Source organism: Podarcis muralis, chromosome 1, assembly GCF_964188315.1.
Source record: "Podarcis muralis chromosome 1, rPodMur119.hap1.1, whole genome shotgun sequence".
NCBI lineage: Eukaryota > Metazoa > Chordata > Lepidosauria > Squamata > Lacertidae > Podarcis > Podarcis muralis.
The window spans coordinates 120,269,222-120,287,695 of NC_135655.1; the positions used below are offsets into that span (position 1 = coordinate 120,269,222).

Genomic DNA, 18,474 nt, shown 5'->3' on the forward strand with positions numbered 1-18,474 from the left:
GAGATTCCCAACTCTCCTCACACGCCAATGATCAGGGCTGATGGACGTCAAAGTCCAGCAACATCCAGAGCGCACCGATTTATGGTAAAGTCCTATCCGCCCACAACTGCTGAAACGGCTTACAAATGAGTATTTCCACTACGTTTCCGAGCACAATTCAAAGAGCTGGTGCTGACCTTTGAAGCCCTAAACGGCCTCGGCCTAGTATACCCGAAGGAGCGTCTCCACCCCCATCATGGCAGCAGTATAGATTTAGGAGAATCATTGGAGTGAAAGTTGGCTTTTACTATTAAGAAAATACCCACCTTCACTGACCACAAAATCAAAAGTTGCATTATATATTAGGGATGCGACTTGCTAATTGTTCCTCATTTCCTTCACCTTAATTTGGAGGGGATGGGTCAAGACAGAACCTTTTCACAGTTTAAAGAAAAGGTAAAGGGACCCCTGACCATTAGGTCCAGTCGTGACCGACTCTGCGGTTGCGGCGCTCATCTCGCTTTATTGGCCGAGGGAGCCGGCGTACAGCTTCCGGGTCATGTGGGCAGCATGACTAAGCCGCTTCTGGCGAACCAGAGCAGCGCACGGAAACGCCGTTTACCTTCCCGCCGGAGCAGTACCTATTTATCTACTTGCACTTTGACATGCTTTCGAACTGCTAGGTTGGCAGGAGCAGGGACCGAGGAACAGGAGCTCACCCTGCCGCGGGGATTCGAACCGCCGACCTTCTGATCAGCAAGTCCTAGGCTCTGTGGTTTAACCCACAGCGCCACCCGCGTCCCTTTCACAGTTTAGAAGCTCCCAAATATTCTGCAAATATTTGCCGGTCGCAGCTATCCGTCTCTTTACATTACTTGCTTTTTCATAACGAAGGCAATCCATAAAAACGCTTTTATGTTCTCAATAAACCTGTTTGCTATGCTGTGGATAACAAGCTACAATAGCTCTCTAGAGGTCTATTTATCCCCCAGCTTCTTCCCCACATATACTTTATACTGCTCCATAAAAAAAAAGAAGGCAATTTCAGGGCTATTAAAGTTCTGTTTTGAGAAACGGGCACACGTTCAGCACTGTCTATCGTTTGATGGTCTGAGCAATTACTGTTTACACAATTAATTAGACTGCTGTTGTTTGGAGCCTACCAGCAGATATATAATAAGCCATTTAAACTGCGTTTTAATGGGTCTTTGAGCTGCCATTCTGACAACAGTCCCTAAACCAGGAGCAGGGAAACTGTGGCCTTCCAGATATTGCTGAACTGCAACTCCCAAAAATCTCTGTCTGTCATTCTGGCGGAGGCAGGGCGGAGCTGAATTCCAACAACATCTGCATAGCGACGGATCCCCATCCTTGCCGTAAACCTTCTTACCTTAAAACTGAAATCTCCTTCGTTGTGTTTCTCTCTCCTCGTGCCCCCAAGACTATTCCATATGCAAAATGGTCTCTCTCTTTTTGGTGGGGGCAAAGCTAAGCATTGTTTGAACACCACTGATTTCAAGGGGGAAGACGAGGGTTCTGGGAATAAAATCCCATGAATTCAATTACACTTATATTGGAGTAGATGCACAAAGACTGCATTGTAAGATGCCCAATTCCAACTGGAACACCTTTAATGTTATTTAACTGATGTTTTAATGTATTTTTAATCTTTTGTTGGAAGCCGCCCAGAGTGGCTGGTGAAACCCAGTATAAATAATAAATAATAAATTTATAATTATAATTATTATTATTATTAATTCCAGACGTGGTTTTATTTAGGATTCCAAGGCCATCCACTGCCCTCTAGAAGCCTCTGAAATTCTTACCCATCATTCCAGAGGGCGAGAAGATGTTTCTTAATGAGTTCAAGGATGCCTTCAATCCACAACCAGAAGGGAACGTTTTTGTCATTTATGTTTTCCTGAAATTGAAGGAAACAAAAGAACAGCGCGTTAGAAGTTGCTACTTCAGCTAACCACAACTGAGCTCGTACGTTAAGAGTATCCGTTATATCAGTAGTGCTCTTCTCATTAATTTTTTCCCTCACAGCTGTTCTTGGGTCTTCCGATTTTGTGTTCATGTTCCCACATGCATTCCAACTGTCTTACAAGTCTCAAGGCCACTTCTATGCTATTGTGCGTAAGGGTGTTCACACATTGCATTCAATGAGTGTGAAACTTGTGCGCCCAATAGTTGAGCTACTGCTCCATAAAGAGTTTCTCCACCCGCATCATTCAGCCCAGACACTGAGGTCCAGCTCTGAGGGCCTTCTAGCAGTTCCCTCACTGCGAGATGTGAGGTTACAGGGAAGCAGGCAGAGGGCCTTCTCAGTAGTGGCACCCACCCTGTGGAACGCCCTCCCATCAGATGTCAAGAAAATAAACAACTATCTGACTTTTAGAAGACATCTGAAGGCAACCCTTGTATCGGGAAGTTTTTGACGCCTGACATTCAATTATGTTTCTATATTCTGCTGGAAGCCGCCCAGAGTGGCTGGGGAAACCTAGCCAGACGGGTGGGATATAAATAATAAAAATAAAAATAATTACCATATATTTTTTTTAAAAAACCAGCCAACACAAACACTTGTACATGCACAAACACAGTCTGCGACTTGCACTCAGTGTAACCTATGAACAAGCCTGGTGAAAGCTAGTAAAAGGTGTTTGGAGCAAGATGATTCATAGAAGGCAATTGGGCACCAAGAGATTGCACTTTGCAATGTGCCTTTCTCTTGAAAATGACCGAAACCACACAGTCCAAACATGCAGTGTACACTGTGCACTTCCCTGTATCAGGAGGGTGTGTGTGTGTGTGTGTGTGTGTGTGTGAGAGAGAGAGAGAGAGAGAGAGAGAGAGAGAGAGAGAGAGAGAGAGAGAGACTCCTACTGCACACATTGCTGTTCAGCAATGTTGCCTATGGTTGTGCACTCAAGACAGTCTGTTTTTCCGAAAATACAAGACTCCTCTCTTGGGTGCTCCCCCCTCGGCCCAATCTCCCCCCACCCTGGTGCTCACTGCATCAGTAAAACTACAACCACAGCAAAATGATGCTCAGTACACTGACGTGTTTTCTGTTCTATTTAGTACCCTCTGCTGGCAACTGGAGAGAATGCAAGATTATAAGACCTGAGGTGAGTTTGTTTTAGCAAACAACAGCTCCTCCCTGCCCCCCCCCCCCCAAAAAAAAGTTTTTAAAAATGACAGTTCAGGCTCTGTTTTCCACCATGGCCTCCACACACATTTTTTTCAGGTTTCTGCAGTGGCTCAAAAACACACCCAAAAAACTTTTTTGAGATGACGAACCAAGGCCTTTATCACGGGTGCAGCTCCGATCTGGTGGAACGCTCTGTCACAAGAGACTAGGGCCCTGCGGGACTTGACATCTTTCCGCAGGGCCTGCAAGACAGAGCTGTTCCACCAGGCCTTTGGCCAGGGTGCAGCCTGACTCCCTCCTTTGGCAATCTTCACAGAACTTTAGCTTAATGGTTGCCATCAATTTGATTTTAATTAATTTTTATAATGAAATGTTTTTAGAATGTTGCACTATTTTATTGTTGTTAGCCGCCCTGAGCCCGGCTTCGGCTGGGGAGGGCGGGATATAAATAAAATGTATTATTAATTATTATTATTATTACGCCACCTTAAACTCCCTTATAATGCTATGGTTTGTCTCCGACTTAGGCAACCAACTGGTTATCAATGGATCCAGCAGTGGTTGGACTCTGGCCCCTTTAGAAAAAGAAAAAAGGAAATATCCTACCTTACAGAACCTCACCCAAGTAATAGTGCCGTCCGCAGTGCATCCGTTCGCTAAAGGGAAACAAGTTATCGCCACGTTACTCTTCAGATAGTAATTATGTTAGGCTAATATATCTGTATCACATGTAACATTGGAGATAGAATCTTACCCTCCAAGAACACAAAGGACTGAAATTAAATCCCAAGGGCAAAGGGAGAGGAAGGACTCCCAGGAAAGAAAAGAAAAACCCTGTTGATTGGAAAATGCCATATTCTCATCTACACTGCCGTGCTAAGGGCTTAGGAATTTCCCAGTAACTGAGAAATCAGGATGCTACCCTCCCCAATTATATTCTGATCAAGTCAGCAGATTTTGCTTCCTTCTCGCTTTTGACAACTGTGATGTTTGTGAAATAATGATAATAATAATAAACCCAAAAATACTTCCAATTTCAAACAGATTCTAAGAGTGAATAGCTCACAATTTCTTTAGGGCAGGAGCTACATAACTGGGCAAGCTTCAGCCAGGTGGTCCACAGTAGGGGCTGTGTGATAAATCGCCATATCGTTGAGTACCAGTATCGAAATAACATTGTGGTGAGTGTTTCAAAAAGACAATATATGGGTGAGCGAAAAGGTGGGGACTTGACAGCTTCCCAGGGGGTAGCTGAGCTGAACCGATACTTTACAGTTAATTTGCAGATACTTTGCAGTATGTTTCCAAGCACAATTCAATGTGTTGTTGCTGACCTTTAAAGCCCTAAACGGCCTCGGTACAGTATATCTGAAGGAGCATCTCCACCCCCATCATTTAGCCCGGACACTAAGGTCCAGCGCCGAGGGCCTTCTGGCGGTTCCCTCACTGCGAGAAGCCCAAGTTACAGGGAACCAGGCAGAGGGCCTTCTCGGTAGTGGCACCCACCCTGCGGAACACCCTCCCACCAGATGTCAAAGAGAAAAACAACTACAGTGGTACCTCGGGTTACATACGCTTCGGGTTACATACGCTTCAGGTTACAGACTCCGCTAACCCAGAAATAGTGCTTCAGGTTAAGAACTTTGCTTCAGAATGAGAACAGAAATTGTGCGCTGGCGGCAGGGGGAGGCCCCATTAGCTAAAGTGGTGCTTTCAGGTTAAGAACAGTTTCAGGTTAAGTACGGACCTCCAGAACGAATTAAGTACTTAACCTGAGGTACCACTGTAACAGACTTTTAAAAGACATCTAAAGGCAGCCCTCTTTAGGGAAGCTTTTCATGTTTAACAGACCACTGCATTTTAATACTCTGTTGGAAGCCGCCCAGAGTGGCTGGGGAAACCCAGTCAGATGAGCGGGGTATAAATAATAAATTCAATTCAATTCAATTCAATTCTACCTCGTCTCCTGCTTTGTTTTCTCTCTCTCTCCTCCCTCCTAACTGCTAAGAAATAAAACTGTTATGCCTTGTGCGCCAGAAAAGATGGGATATAAAATATCCAGCGAAAAAAATGGCATAACCTCTAATTAAACCTGGTGGGAAGGTGCATGCATTTTTATTTTTTTTAAAAGGAGGTTGACAGTGCAAGCAACAATTTCGAACGTCACTTACGAAGTAACTTTTCTCCTATCATGCTCAGTTGCTCTGCGTTGAGTCCCCTCTTTGTGACGGAAGAAAACTGCCAACTCAGCACTTCAGAAAGCTGCGACCACCTTGCACACGGCGCGTTCAGAAAGAAGGACAAATTCTAGAGAGGAAAAGGATAGCATTTAGAATCTGAGCCACTGCTTACTGACTTTCATTTAATTTACAGGAATATCATCCCACCTTTCTTCCAAAGGAGCCCAAGTGTCATAGAAATTTCTCCCATTTTATTCTCATAACCTTGCTTGGTCGGAGAAACTTGAGACATGATGACTGGCCAGCCATTGGTAGAGTGGAGATTTGAACCAGTCTCCTTGGTCCTAGAACTCAGCTACAGTTCGTCACATTACAGTGGTACCTCAGGTTACATACGCTTCAGGTTACAGACTCTGCTAACCCAGAAATAGTGCTTCAGATTAAGAACTTTGCTTCAGGATGAGAACAGAAATTGTGCTCCAGCGGCGCAGCGGCAGCGAGAGGCCCCATTAGCTAAAGTGGTGCTTCAGGTTAAGAACAGTTTCAGGTTAAGTACAGACCGCCGGAACGAATTAAGTACTTAACCCAAGGTACCACTGTAATACGTTTTGATTGTGTTATAAATATCCAACACCAGGTGGTGCCAGAGAGCAAAATAGTTTATATGGATTTTTACATAGGCATTTTTTCCCCTTTCATTGCAATGATTTAATATCTGACTTATTTATAGCGTTTTTAACCTGTGTCTAGACCAGAGGTCTGCAACCTTTAAGACAAAAAGAGCCACTTGGACCCATTTCCGAAGGGAAAAAAAAAGGGAGCCGCAAAACTCGTCATTATAAAAATAACTTTTTTGTCACTTTTTTTATTATTTCTCTGACCCCTCAGAATTACTCCTGCTCATAGAAATAAACGTTAAATCAACAAGTTACCTTTGTGTGTGTGTGTTCTTCACTCCCCTTCAAAACAGTGACCAGCGTACATGCCCCCTTTCAATGCAGTGTCTAACGCACGCACCGCCCCCATGCGACGTCACAGCCAGTACAGCGCCCGCCACAGTGGGGAGTGTCGGGGCGCACAATGCCGCCCCGAGCCGCGGCAAAGGTGTAAAAGAGCCACATGTGGCTCCGGAGCCGCGGGTTGCTGACCCCTGGTCTAGACCCACCCCTTATTTTGAAATACTAAGTACAGTGGAACCTCGGGTTGCGAACATGCGCCGAAACCCGGAAGTAACCTGTTCTGGTACTTTCGGGTTTCGGCGCATCCGTAACCTGAAAACACGTAACCCAAAGAGTCTGTAACCCGAGGTACCACTGTACTGCACCATATTGGCTCTCACAAGGCTAGCCCTAAACACCCATGTGGGGAGTTTTTACATCCCTATCAGGGAGCTTCAACCTCCTCATAAAAAAACCTTTTTTTTTAATCTTCCCACTCAACAAGACATACACTCCTGAAACGTGGAATCATTTTGAGGAGGGGGGTGGCTTCTGATGCAACACAAAGCATTACTATTTCAAAAGGAAACAGGAGGCAGACCAAAATGGTCTTTGGATTTCCAGACATCCTACATGGAAACTCTAACAATAATTGTTTATTTTAGCTGGAGTGAGGGGGAGGGCCAATAAAATTTCCTGCAATTTTGTAGTTACGACTTGTTGCTTGCTTTCAAAAATGTTATTTTTTAAAAATGGCTGTGGATTTAACTATAATCCTTAAGCTTTCTCTGTGACCGTTGTGTGCAGTTTCTCCTGTCTACATTTTGTCCACATTCTTCCATTTCCTTTTGTTGACAACTCTACAATCCATTTGCATGTTCTCATGCCCATTTTTAACTTTATACAGGAAGCAGCTGCTGTGTGTGTGTTTTTAAAGTGAAATATGATCAACATCAGCAAAGCAAGTGATTTCTTCTTACAGAGAGAATGCACTGCCCTTGTACAATTTGAATCAAGAGAAAAATGCTGCTTTTCCTCCCCAAAATGCCATGTATAAAAGAGTTCCAACAATGCTAATGTTTACGCAACGGTCATAAAAGCAATTCCAAAAAAATCAAGTGTCCAATCAGGTCTTCAGCAGACGTAACTGAAGAAAACATCACTGAATGGAGCTTTCCAATTACGTTTTTAAAAGGTACCATTTTACATGAGCTATTTAATATTGCAAAACCACAAGCTGAAAAGTCAGCCACTTTTAGCTCCTTTCTCCTTAAACAGTTTTCATTCCAAATGGTTATTCCAAGAAATGATCTCCAACATGGGCCATACTCAGGGTAAACTCACTGAAATAACTTATGTCCATGTTCAATGGGTCTTATGTTGAACTTATGGTCAATGGGTCTGTGCACAGATATGACCAATGCTGGATTATCAGCCTTCATAAACAGAGCCTTCAAAACCAGAGCTTGCTTCCTCCTCTGTCACAATCGTTTTCCTTTTGTGCCATGTACTATTATTGACTTTGGTAAATTACAATGCTCTTCAGCTGTGAGAGGGTGATTGCTTTCATTCAGAAGTTTTTAATTATTATTATTTTTTAAAAACGGAGACTCTTACTTGATGTAATTGCTACTCTAGGTTCTTCGAGGAGCAGGATATAAATTTAATAAATACAGTCGTATCTTCCAAAATGGATTCTGTTCGACTTCCAAAGCGTTCGAAAACCAAAGCGCGGATTCTGATTGGCTGCAGGAGCTTCCTGCAGCCAATCGGAAGCCATGTCGGACGTTCGGCTTCCAAAAACAGTTAGCAAACCGGAACACTCACTTCCAGGTTTACGGTGTTTGGGAGCCAAAACGTTCGGGAACTAAGCTGTTTGAAAACAAAGATACAACTGTAAATCGATGAACAAAATAACGGGGCTTGCTTTAATAAAGAGTATTCTTTCAACTGTTTCAATATCCACTCACCCACCCAAATCCTGCACTTAAAAAAGGATGCCAGGATACTCACCCTGGGCTCATTTGTCAGCATGTTGTACCACAAAATGGAAGCCCAACCGCTTGGCAGCTGACTGACATTGGAGATCACAACAATGGGAAGGGAGGTGGTCTGGCAAGCGAAGGCGACAGGGAAAAATTGAGCAAACGCTTCCAAGATGGTCAAAGGCACAGAAATTAAGAGACAAAGTACCAAATTCTTTTAGGCAGCAGTATCACGTCATTACAATCAGCAAAACATGGCTGGATATTTTGACACAGAAAGATATGACAGGCAACCCTCGTTTTACGAAGGCGGGTTGCATTCCAGACCCCCAAGCGCATCGGTGGACCATGCGCATGTCGCCTTTCACGACATCTGTGACGTTTTGGGGCTGCTTCCTGGTTTGGCGCCATGCGCACATGCTCAGACGCAACTAAATCGGCCGTTGCCTGTATAGCCAAGGTTGGAAGATTCACTTTTCTACGCGCAAAGCTCTTTGGTGAATTTAAAAACAAAACAAACTGCAGAGCGAGCCAAACTTCATATAATTGCTTTTAGCACAAAAGCAAACTGCTCCCTGTTTGGCAAACGAGATATGTCTGGGCTATCTCAAACAAGGAAGTGCAAGACTGGGTTCACAGTTTAGCTCATGGACAGATTGGGACTAGACTTTTCCCAAAATTCACTCTGCTCTTGCTACATACCGTATTTTTCGTCTCATAGGACGCTCCGTCCCATAGGACGCACCTAGTTTTTTTTTGGGGGGGGGGAAATAAAGGGGGAAAAAATCCCCTTTATTCTCCCCCCCCCAAAGCAGGTCGGGGAAACCGAACCAGGTTGAGGAACAGCGGGATGGCGGTGCTGCGCCTCCCTGCTGTCCCCCGAGCTTGTGGGGCTGGCCGATGTCTGCCCGGCGCGAGGGGCGCTCTGCTTCAGGGCGCCCCGCCCGCTGGGCGGCAGGCTGCTATCTGCAGCGTGGGGAGCCCTGTGGGGAACTCCTGCAGGGCTCCCCACGCTGCGGATGTATGCCCGGCACGAGGGGCGCTCTGCTTCAGGGCGCCCTTTGCGCCAGGCGGCAGGCTGCTATCCGCAGCATGGGGAGCCCTGCGGGGAACTCCCGCAGGGCTGCCTAGGCTGCGGATGTGTTCCCGAAGCGCCGGGCACTCTGCTTTCAGGGCGCCCGGCGCTCCGGGAAGCAGGCTGCTATCCGCAGCCTAGACAGCCCTGCGGAAGCAGGCTTCCGCAGGGCTGCCTAGGCTGCAGATGTCTTCCTGAAGTCTGGAGAGCGAGAGGGGTCGGTGCACACCGACCCCTCTCGCTCTCCAAGCTTCAGCGAAAGCCTGCATTCACCCCATAGGACGCACCCAGATTTCCCCTTCATTTTTGGATGTGAAAAAGTGCATCCTATAGGGCGAAAAATACGGTACATAGCCTTATGTCCTGAGTAGTTAACACACTTACCTCTAGATCGATTATGAGGCCCCACTGTTCCAGCGTTGTCTCAAAAGAGAGAGAATGGAGTTCTTCTGTTACAATGAGAGGCCCCTTTATATAGGAAAAAGGCAGATTTAAAAAATAACAATTACAGGAATCTGTCGCACTACACAACTCCCCTGATCCCTGGCCATGTTCGCTGGGGAAGAAGGGAACTGGTTAGATTCTCCAAACCCTTCAGAACATAGGACTGAAAATGAACTGGACTCTTTGGCAGGTCTTGAATAAACATTCACAAACTGTTTATTGTAATATATAGAAAGACAACTTGAGGATTTTTACAATTTTATAACATGCAGATAGAAATATGTGTTGAGAAATCAGAGAAAGGAGCTGAGGGAAGTCCGAGGGTGGGCTGGGAGGTTGGTTTTGTTTGTTTGTTTGTTTGTTTAGGGGGAGGGGAGGGCAAAAAAAAAATGGAGGGAAAAATAATATATTTTTGATAAAACTATTGTGTTGAAATTTCCAATTTTTTTTTTTTATAAATGGACTGAACTTCCTGTGCAATCCTCATTGGACAGTATCTCCCCCCCCCCAATATAGGTGGGACAACCACGTGTCAATCACCCGACATCATTATTGCATCAGGTGCCTAACAGGAAGGTGGCCCCACCCACCTGTCAAAAGCTGGCCCAGTGGGATGGGGAAAATTAAATATCTGGTATGCTGAGCTAAAAATCCTGCTCTTCTATATGGAAGGTTAACAAGGGAGGCCTTGGTACTTTTTTCAGTTATATAATTATATTATCACTCTAACCAATATCAGGTTTAACATTTACAGGCTAAGGTTAAAGCAAGAGTAACCTCAAATCTGTGGGGGATCATGGTGTGCGGTAAAATAGGTAAGGGACGCCAGGACAGTTAAGTCTAGTCCAAGGTGACTATGGGGTGTGGCGCTCATCTCACTTTTCAGGCTGAGGGAGCCAGTGTTTGTCTGCAGACAGCTTTCTGGGTCATGTGGCCAGTATAACTAAACCGCTTCTGGAGCAACGGGACACTGTGATGGAAACCAGAGTGCACGGAAATGCCGTTTACCTTCCCGCCGGAGCGGTACCTATTTATCTACTTGCACTGGTCCGCTTTTGAACTGCTAGGTTGGCAGGAGCTGGGACAGAGCAACGGGAGCTCACCCCATCGCGGGGATTCAAACCGTTGACCTTCCGATCGGCAAGCCCAAGAGGCTCAGTGGTTTAGACCACAGCGCCACCCGCATCCCTTTGTGTAGTCTACACCACTGCTTATTAAAAACCCGCTGTTAAATTAAAAGAAAACCGAGTAAGCAAAATGAACGGCATAGGTGTTGATTCCTCTTACCTCATTGGTTCTTCCCGGATTCTTTTGCTCCTTTAATTGCTGTAGAATGAAGGAATGTCTCAAAGTGAGTGACATTTATGTTCGTTTTTCAGTATATTAACCAATCAAAGACACAGTTCAAAGACCAACGTGTCAGGTGCCAAACCATGGTGCACATTTTGACTAGCCAGGGGTGAGCAACACCCTAACACAAACTTCACCAACCTAGTGCCCTTTAGTTGTTTTGTATTCCAACTCCCGCCAGTGCGGCCAATGGTCAGGGATGATGGGACTTGTCATTCAATAAACATCTGGAAGGGCACCAGTTTGACTACCCCTTTACTAGATTCTCCCAAAGGAAGCTCTGGATGAAACTAGTCAACATCAGACTCACAGGTGGCAATATTGTGCAATTATATTTCACGCGAATCATGAAGGATTTTGTTTTAAATCTCTTCCCCTCTCATTGAAAGATAAATTTGTGATATTGTGTCTCCCCACACCCCCAATATTTTCATTTCACTTTTAATTTGTATACCTCGGGTTAAGTACTTAATTCGTTCCGGAGGTCCGTTCTTAACCTGAAACTGTTCTTAACCTGAAGCACCACTTTAACTAATGGGGCCTCCTGCTGCCGCCGGAGCACGATTTCTGTTCTCATCCTGAAGCAAAGTTCTTAACCCGAGGTACTATTTCTGGGTTAGCGGAGTCTGTAACCTGAAGCGTCTGTAACCTGAAGCGTATGTAACCCGAGTTACCACTGTATTGCCTTTCTATATTACTACACACAAGGCCATTTACAAGCTGAAAAACAAAATAGATGCCTAATAACAATCTGATCCTATTAAAAAAAAAGCCGTAATAAAAACATAACTTTAACAACTTATATCAACTAAAGCAATATTCAACAATCCGGTAAAATTCACGATCCGGGAAAACCATGAAGCCAGCCAATGCCTCCGCATAGCTCCGTCCTTACTTCAGACATTGTGATATATTGATATAATGCGATGTTTAGCTGGTGACATAGCACGACTTTGAAAAACAGATATTGCCCAGCCCTAGTTATGGGTCTGTTAAAGAAACATTAGTTTGTGCTATACAGTGGAACCTTGGGTAACATAAACTTCTGGTTACGTTACCGGCAAACCCGGAAGTGTTTTGCCATGCACGCATGCGCAGAAGCGAGAAAAAACCCCACCTCTGCACATGCGCAGAAGCGGCACCTCCAGTAGCAAAAACTTCAGGATACAGCTGGACCTCTGGAACAGATCCTGTTTGCAACTGGAGGTACCACTGTGTAAGATATGTACCAACATTAATATGGAGTATAACTGAATTAATGCACATGTAAAACCCACATTTTAAAAAAACAAACCAAAGCAGGTAAGTATTTCAAAATTACCATATTTTTCCGTGTATAAGATGCCCCCATGTATAAGACGCCCCGTATTTTTGGGGACTCCAATTTAAGAAAACACCCCTCAGCACTACCTCTGTAGAAGACAAGTCCCAATTTTAAACTTACTTTTTTGGTAAAAAACAAACAAACAGCTAGTCTTATAAACGGAAAAGCTCTGGCACAGAAGGAAAGAACAAGAAGATTTCTTACGAAAGCAATCCTGACAAAAAGGAATAGGGGTGTTTGTGTGTTGTATGTCATTGTACATGCATACACACAAATAAGTGTGTGTGTGTGTGTGTGTGTGTTAAATAAAAGCAGAAGTGAATACAAAACAGTGACAGACTTGCTAGTTGTGGCCTGTATGGAATATAAAGGGTAAAGGGACCCCTGACCATTAGGTCCAGTCGTAGCCGACTCTGGGGTTGCGGCGCTCATCTCGCTTTATTGGCCAAGGGAGCCAGCGTACAGCTTCCGGGTCATGTGGCCAGCATGACTAAGCCCCTTCTGGCGAACCAGAGCAGCGCACGGAAACGCCATTTACCTTCCTGCCAGAGCGGTACCTATTTATCTACTTGCACTTTGACGTGCTTTCGAACTGCTAGGTTGGCAGGAGCTGGGACCGAGCAACAGGAGCTCACCCCATCACGGGGATTCGAACCGCTGACCTTCTGATCGCCAAGTCCTAGGCTCTGTGGTTTAACCCACAGTGCCACCTGCGTCCCTGTATGGAATATATATCCCTTCAATACACAAACATCAGTAGCACAGAACGTTTTGGGGGACAACGAAGACAGAACATTATGAAGATTATTTTGAGAATCTGAATGCCAAAAAGATATGCCTCACCAGATGTCTAAATTCTGCTGACAGGCTTCCATTCGACTCTTCCATGTTCATCACTTTGGAATTCGTCCCCAAGATGTTAAATTTTCTAAATCTTCAGTGAAAACAGATTTAAGAAGTTTTTTTGAGACTAATCAATTCACTGTGTGACAAGAACAAGCAGTAGCGTACACAAGAATTCAACGTACCCTTTAACAGCAACTTTCTCGTTGACGTCTCTGCAAAGGAATAAAAATAGTGAGGGGAGATCCATTATATAGAGCTGAGTATGTGGCAAATTTATCCATTGTACTGTAGTTTTTTTAGTGGGTGTTTTAAGCAGGGGTAAACTTCTCCAGTGTGCAAATGTTATATACTGCAGGACCTGCTATTTCAAAGATGAGCAAGACCTGTCAGCAGAAAACCATACCAGAATTTTTACTTTAGAGTCCTAAACAGAAATCAGGAAAGTGTGAAAGCTGGGGAAGGACAATAGGGATCTATTGTCACAGGTGGAATCAGGGTATGCTTTAAATGGGTTGTGTGGATGCAAACTCAACCCTACAATCACTAGTAGATTGTCTATTTTCAATCTTGAAAGACCTACATTGGCTCCCAGTACGTTTCTGAGCGCAATTCAAAGTGTTGGTGCTGACCTTGAAAGCTCTATATGGCCTCGGCCCAGTATACCTGAAGGAGCGTCTCCACCCCCAATGTTCAGCAGGGACACTGAGGTCCAGCTCCAAGGGCCTTCTGGCGGTTCCCTCCCTGCGAGAAGCCAAGTTACAGGGAACCAGGCAGAGGGCCTTCTCGGTAGTGGCACCCACCCTGTGGAACGCCCTCCCATCAGATGTCAAAGAGAACAACAACTACCAGACTTTTAGAAGACATCTGAAGGCAGCCCTGTTTAGAGAAGCCTTTAATGTTTGATGTATTACAGTATTTTAATATTTTTTTGGAAGCCGTCCAGAGTGGCTGGGGAAGCCCAGCCAGATGGGCGGGGTATAAATAAATTATTATTATTATTATTATTATTATTATTATTATTATTATTATTATTATTATTATTGTCATCATCATCATCATCATCATCATCATCCCCTTCATTTCATGATGTTTCTTAGAAAGTGGAAAGCTTTCAGAGAAGCTTCCTTCTGGTTGGAATAAAGGTGGCTACGGTTAAATGGGTAGAGAAAGAGGGCAAAGGTAAATAACAACTAATGCTTCAGTTTTGAGTGAAATTTTGATTCGGATGTCAATAACATATGCAAGGCGCCACTTACTTGTCAAATACAACTTGCACCTTCAATTTGTAATTCAGTTCCTGCAGTTTCACCAGTAATCTGGAAGCACAAGACATATATCACTAGCGTGTTAATGAAGAAATTACTCCCATCTTTAACTTCATGACGAGCCTTGCATTTCCTTCAAGTTCTCAAGACAACAAAGAAAGCTTCCTTTCCAAACACAGCAACCGGGGAGCTGATTCATATACTGAAAATCAACATGTGCCCACAACATTTTAGAGAAGCAGCCCCCATCTGGTTTTGTCATGAACACACTTGCCAGAAGCCAGTTAATAGCTGGAATAGCCACACGTCGTTCGGCTCAATCAACCACTACCTGACAAGTGCTCTGTAGAATTGGCTTTTCATCAGACAGAGAAACTACTAGAGCATGGGTAGGCAAACTAAGGCTTGGGGGCCGGATCTGGCCCAATCACCTTCTCAATCCGGCCCACGGAAGGTCCGGGAATCAGCGTGTTTTTACATGAGTAGAATGTGTCCTTTGATTTAAAATGCATCTCTGGGTTATTTGTGGGGCATAGGAATTCATTCACCCCCCCCCCCAATATAGTCTGGCCCCCCACAAGTTCTGAGGGGCAGTGGACCGGCCCCCTGCTGAAAAAGGTTGCTGACCCCTGTACTAGAGGTAGTGAGAAATTAGTAGAGTCAGATATGTTGCCTTAGCTGCAAGTTTGCAACTGGTCCACAAACAGAAACGTGACACTTTTTCCAATTACCGCCCTTTTGTTTGGGCACAATTTTCCTCTGTGGTTTGGACAAGACTTGGTACCATTTTCTCCCTGGTTTGGAGTTGTAACATTACAACTGAACACAGCCACCTTGAAACGTGTTGCTGGTTGGTCTTTTTAACCTAAAAGGGCAATGATCTGGATCATTTAAGGGGGGGGGGATTACCTGAGTTTTACTGTAAATTGCACTCCAGTCTTCACCACCAAAGGTCTCTGAGAGTGGGTCGGCATGCAAGGCTGTCTTTCTACCACGAAAGAACTGGACAAGGAATAAAGAAATGGCATTCTAATTTGTCTCGAAAAGAGAATGAATTATGGCAAAGGGCACAAAAGAGCGACATTAAAAAATATAATCTATTTTAATATTTTGGTTCATTTTTAACGGACCCAAAAAACCCAAAACAAAACCACCAAGCCTACCTCTGAATCAGTTGCTTGAAGAGGCTTAATGTCCGTTCATACAGCCCATTTTTCTGCTGAGGGATGGGGTCTGTGTCGTAGGTAAACTTCTGTTCCAACTCCTCCAGCTTTTTAAGCTGCTGGCGAATTTGCTGAAGACTCTCTGCTACTGTAGTAAACCTACCATTAATAAATAATAATAATAATAATAATAAATTTTTATTTATATCCCGCCCTCCCCAGCCTAAGCCGGGCTCAGGGCGGCTAACAACAATAAAACAATACAACATTCTAAAATCATTTCATTATAAAATTAATTCAAATCCAATTGATGGCAACCATTGGGCTAGAGTTCTGTGAAGATTGCCAAAGGAGAGGGGGTCAGGCTGTGCCCTGGCCAAAGGCCTGGTTGAACAGCTCTGTCTTGCCAGCCCTGTGGAAAGATATCAAGTCCCGCAGGGCCCTAGTCTCTTGTGACAGAGCGTTCCACCAGATTGGAGCCACAGCCGAAAAAGCCCTGGCTCTGGTTGAGGCCAGCCTAACCTCTCTGTGGCCCGGGACCTCCAAGATGTTTTTGTTTGAAGATCGTAAGTTCCTCCGTGGGACATACCAGGAGAGGCGGTCCCGTAGGTACGAGGGTCCTAGGCCGTATAGGGCTTTAAAGGTTAAAACCAGCACCTTAAACCTGATCCTGTACTCCACCGGGAGCCAGTGCAGCTGGTATAGCACCGGGTGAATGTGATCTCACAGCGAGGACCCCGTAAGGAGTCTTGTATTTTAACAGGTCTAAGCAATGCAGCTAGAACACAGCAGAGTTAAGTTTTGAACACTCTCTACATGACCAAGGGGGAACAAATTTCTTTCGTCTAGGAAAGAAAAGGAAAAGCAGTGCTTGCATATCCCATTCTGCAAAGCTTAGGAGCACAGCAGGTCCCAGCACCTGAGATCAAAACACTCCTGCGTCAACTTGCCGCTTCAGAGACTTGGGGTGTGGGGTGGAGGGAGGGAAAAACTTATTCCTCCAAGGCCCGCAAAGCCAATGGACAGAGGGAAAAAAGTCAACCTCTGAGGCAGCTCAGGAACCTGTTTTGTCTTCCTGTCAGGGTGCTCAACAGGGCAGACCCAACAAACATCCTGCTTCTGAGAAGGCAGGGTGGGGGAAACTGGCCCTTGTCTTTCTTAGTTTATGCCTCCCAGTGTGGAGCAGAGAGAATCCAGTGTTTGGACCACTGGATGTTGCCAAGCACAGAGGAGGAGAATCTGCAGGAAACATTTACTGTATAATAATAATAATAATAATAATTTATTATTTATACCCCCCCCCCCATCTGACTGGGTCCCCCCAGCCACTCTGGGCGGCTTCCAACAAAACACTAAAATACAATAACCTATTAAACATTAAAAGCTTCCCTAAACAGGGCTGCCTTTAGAGGTCTTCTAAAAGTTTGGTAGTTATTTTTCTCTTTGACATCTGGTGGGAAGGCGTTCCACAGGGCGGGCGCCACTACCAAGAAGGCCCTCTGCCTGGTTCCCTGTAACTTGGCTTCTCACAGCGAGGGAACCGCCAGAAGGCCCTCGGGGCTGCACCTCAGCGTCCGGGCAGAACGATGGAGGTGGAGACGCTCCTTAAGGTATACTGGACCAAGGCGGTTAGGGCTTTAAAGGTCAGCACCAACACTTTGAATTGTGCTCGGAAGCGTACTGGGAGCCAGTGTAGGTCTTTCAAGACCGGTGTTATATGGTCTTGGCGGCCGCTCCCAGTCACCTGTATTAACCTGCTTTCTTTCCACTGTGCAGTTCCAATGTGGAACTCAGAACCGCAATACCTCCAGGACCGCCTCTTTCCATATGAACCTACCTTGGACCCTGAGATCATCTTCTGAAGCCTTCCTTTGTGTGCCTCCTCCATGTGTGGTCTGGAGGATGGCAACACGAGAACGGGGCCTTCTCTGTGGTGGCTCCCCATCTGTGGAATGCTCTCCCCAGGGAAGTTCACCTGCCCCTTCATTATACAGTGGTACCTCGTTGAGTATCCATTTTGTTGAACGTCCGCGGCAAACCCAGAAGTACCGGAACGGGTTACTTCCGGGTTTGCCGCTCGCACCCGGGCAGAGCGGCGCTTTGTCGTGCGTCCTTTTTGTCTAGCGTCCAGGGCTCCAGAACGGATCCCGGTCGCAAAACAAGGTACAACTGTACACCTTTAGGCGGCAGGAAAAAGTGTTCCTCTTTAACCAGGCCTCTGGTTGACCTGATGCGACATCCTATACCCTTTTAAAATGTGGCTCTTTTTTTTGGGGGGGGGGAGTGTTTGTGTGTTATTGGCTTATTGTTCTTATTTGGATTTTATATATTGTGATCTTTTCTGTGAGCCGCCCCGAGACCTCTGGGAATATAAATTCAAAATAAAATAAAATAAAAGTGGTCTCCTATCCAGGCACTGAGCAGACTCAGACCTGCTTAGGTTCAATAAGGGGGCTTCAAGGCTGTGTGAAGGCTCCCATTTACACTCTCCGCTTCCCCAAGCAGCTTTGGAAAAGAAGCCTCTACATACAATTCTCAAGCAACTTTTGCAGGGCTCGGTTCTTTCCAGACCCCTCCCCAAAAGGCCTTGCTTAGGAGAGGCCTACCAGTTCTGAAGCTGGTCCAAGCAAGCGTTGGGCGGCCCTCCAATGCAAGCCATTTGCTGCCGCTGCTTCCATTCCACCAGCTCCTCTCGAATCAAGGCGTTCTGGGTGTGTTCCGACACATGCAGCGCATTGGCTATTCTCTGTAGCACATCCTAGAGACAG

The 18,474-nt window shown here is 45.3% G+C and overlaps 1 protein-coding gene across 2 annotated transcripts in view; it reads right to left on the bottom strand.

The window, feature by feature from the left end:
* The window catches only part of STAT1 (signal transducer and activator of transcription 1), a 43,986-nt gene that overhangs the window by 10,081 nt on the left and 15,431 nt on the right, over window positions 1–18,474 (bottom strand). For both annotated transcript variants that reach the window (XM_028750649.2, XM_077917339.1), the window contains exons 8-19: window positions 18,313–18,464; window positions 15,707–15,865; window positions 15,453–15,545; window positions 14,535–14,594; window positions 13,461–13,490; window positions 13,276–13,366; window positions 11,046–11,084; window positions 9,699–9,782; window positions 8,268–8,366; window positions 5,308–5,443; window positions 3,743–3,792; window positions 1,806–1,900 (exon numbers count right to left, since the gene is read on the bottom strand). In XM_028750649.2, coding sequence (XP_028606482.2) covers window positions 1,806–1,900; window positions 3,743–3,792; window positions 5,308–5,443; window positions 8,268–8,366; window positions 9,699–9,782; window positions 11,046–11,084; window positions 13,276–13,366; window positions 13,461–13,490; window positions 14,535–14,594; window positions 15,453–15,545; window positions 15,707–15,865; window positions 18,313–18,464 — 1,088 coding nt within the window. The remainder of the gene's footprint in view (window positions 1–1,805; window positions 1,901–3,742; window positions 3,793–5,307; window positions 5,444–8,267; window positions 8,367–9,698; window positions 9,783–11,045; window positions 11,085–13,275; window positions 13,367–13,460; window positions 13,491–14,534; window positions 14,595–15,452; window positions 15,546–15,706; window positions 15,866–18,312; window positions 18,465–18,474) is intronic.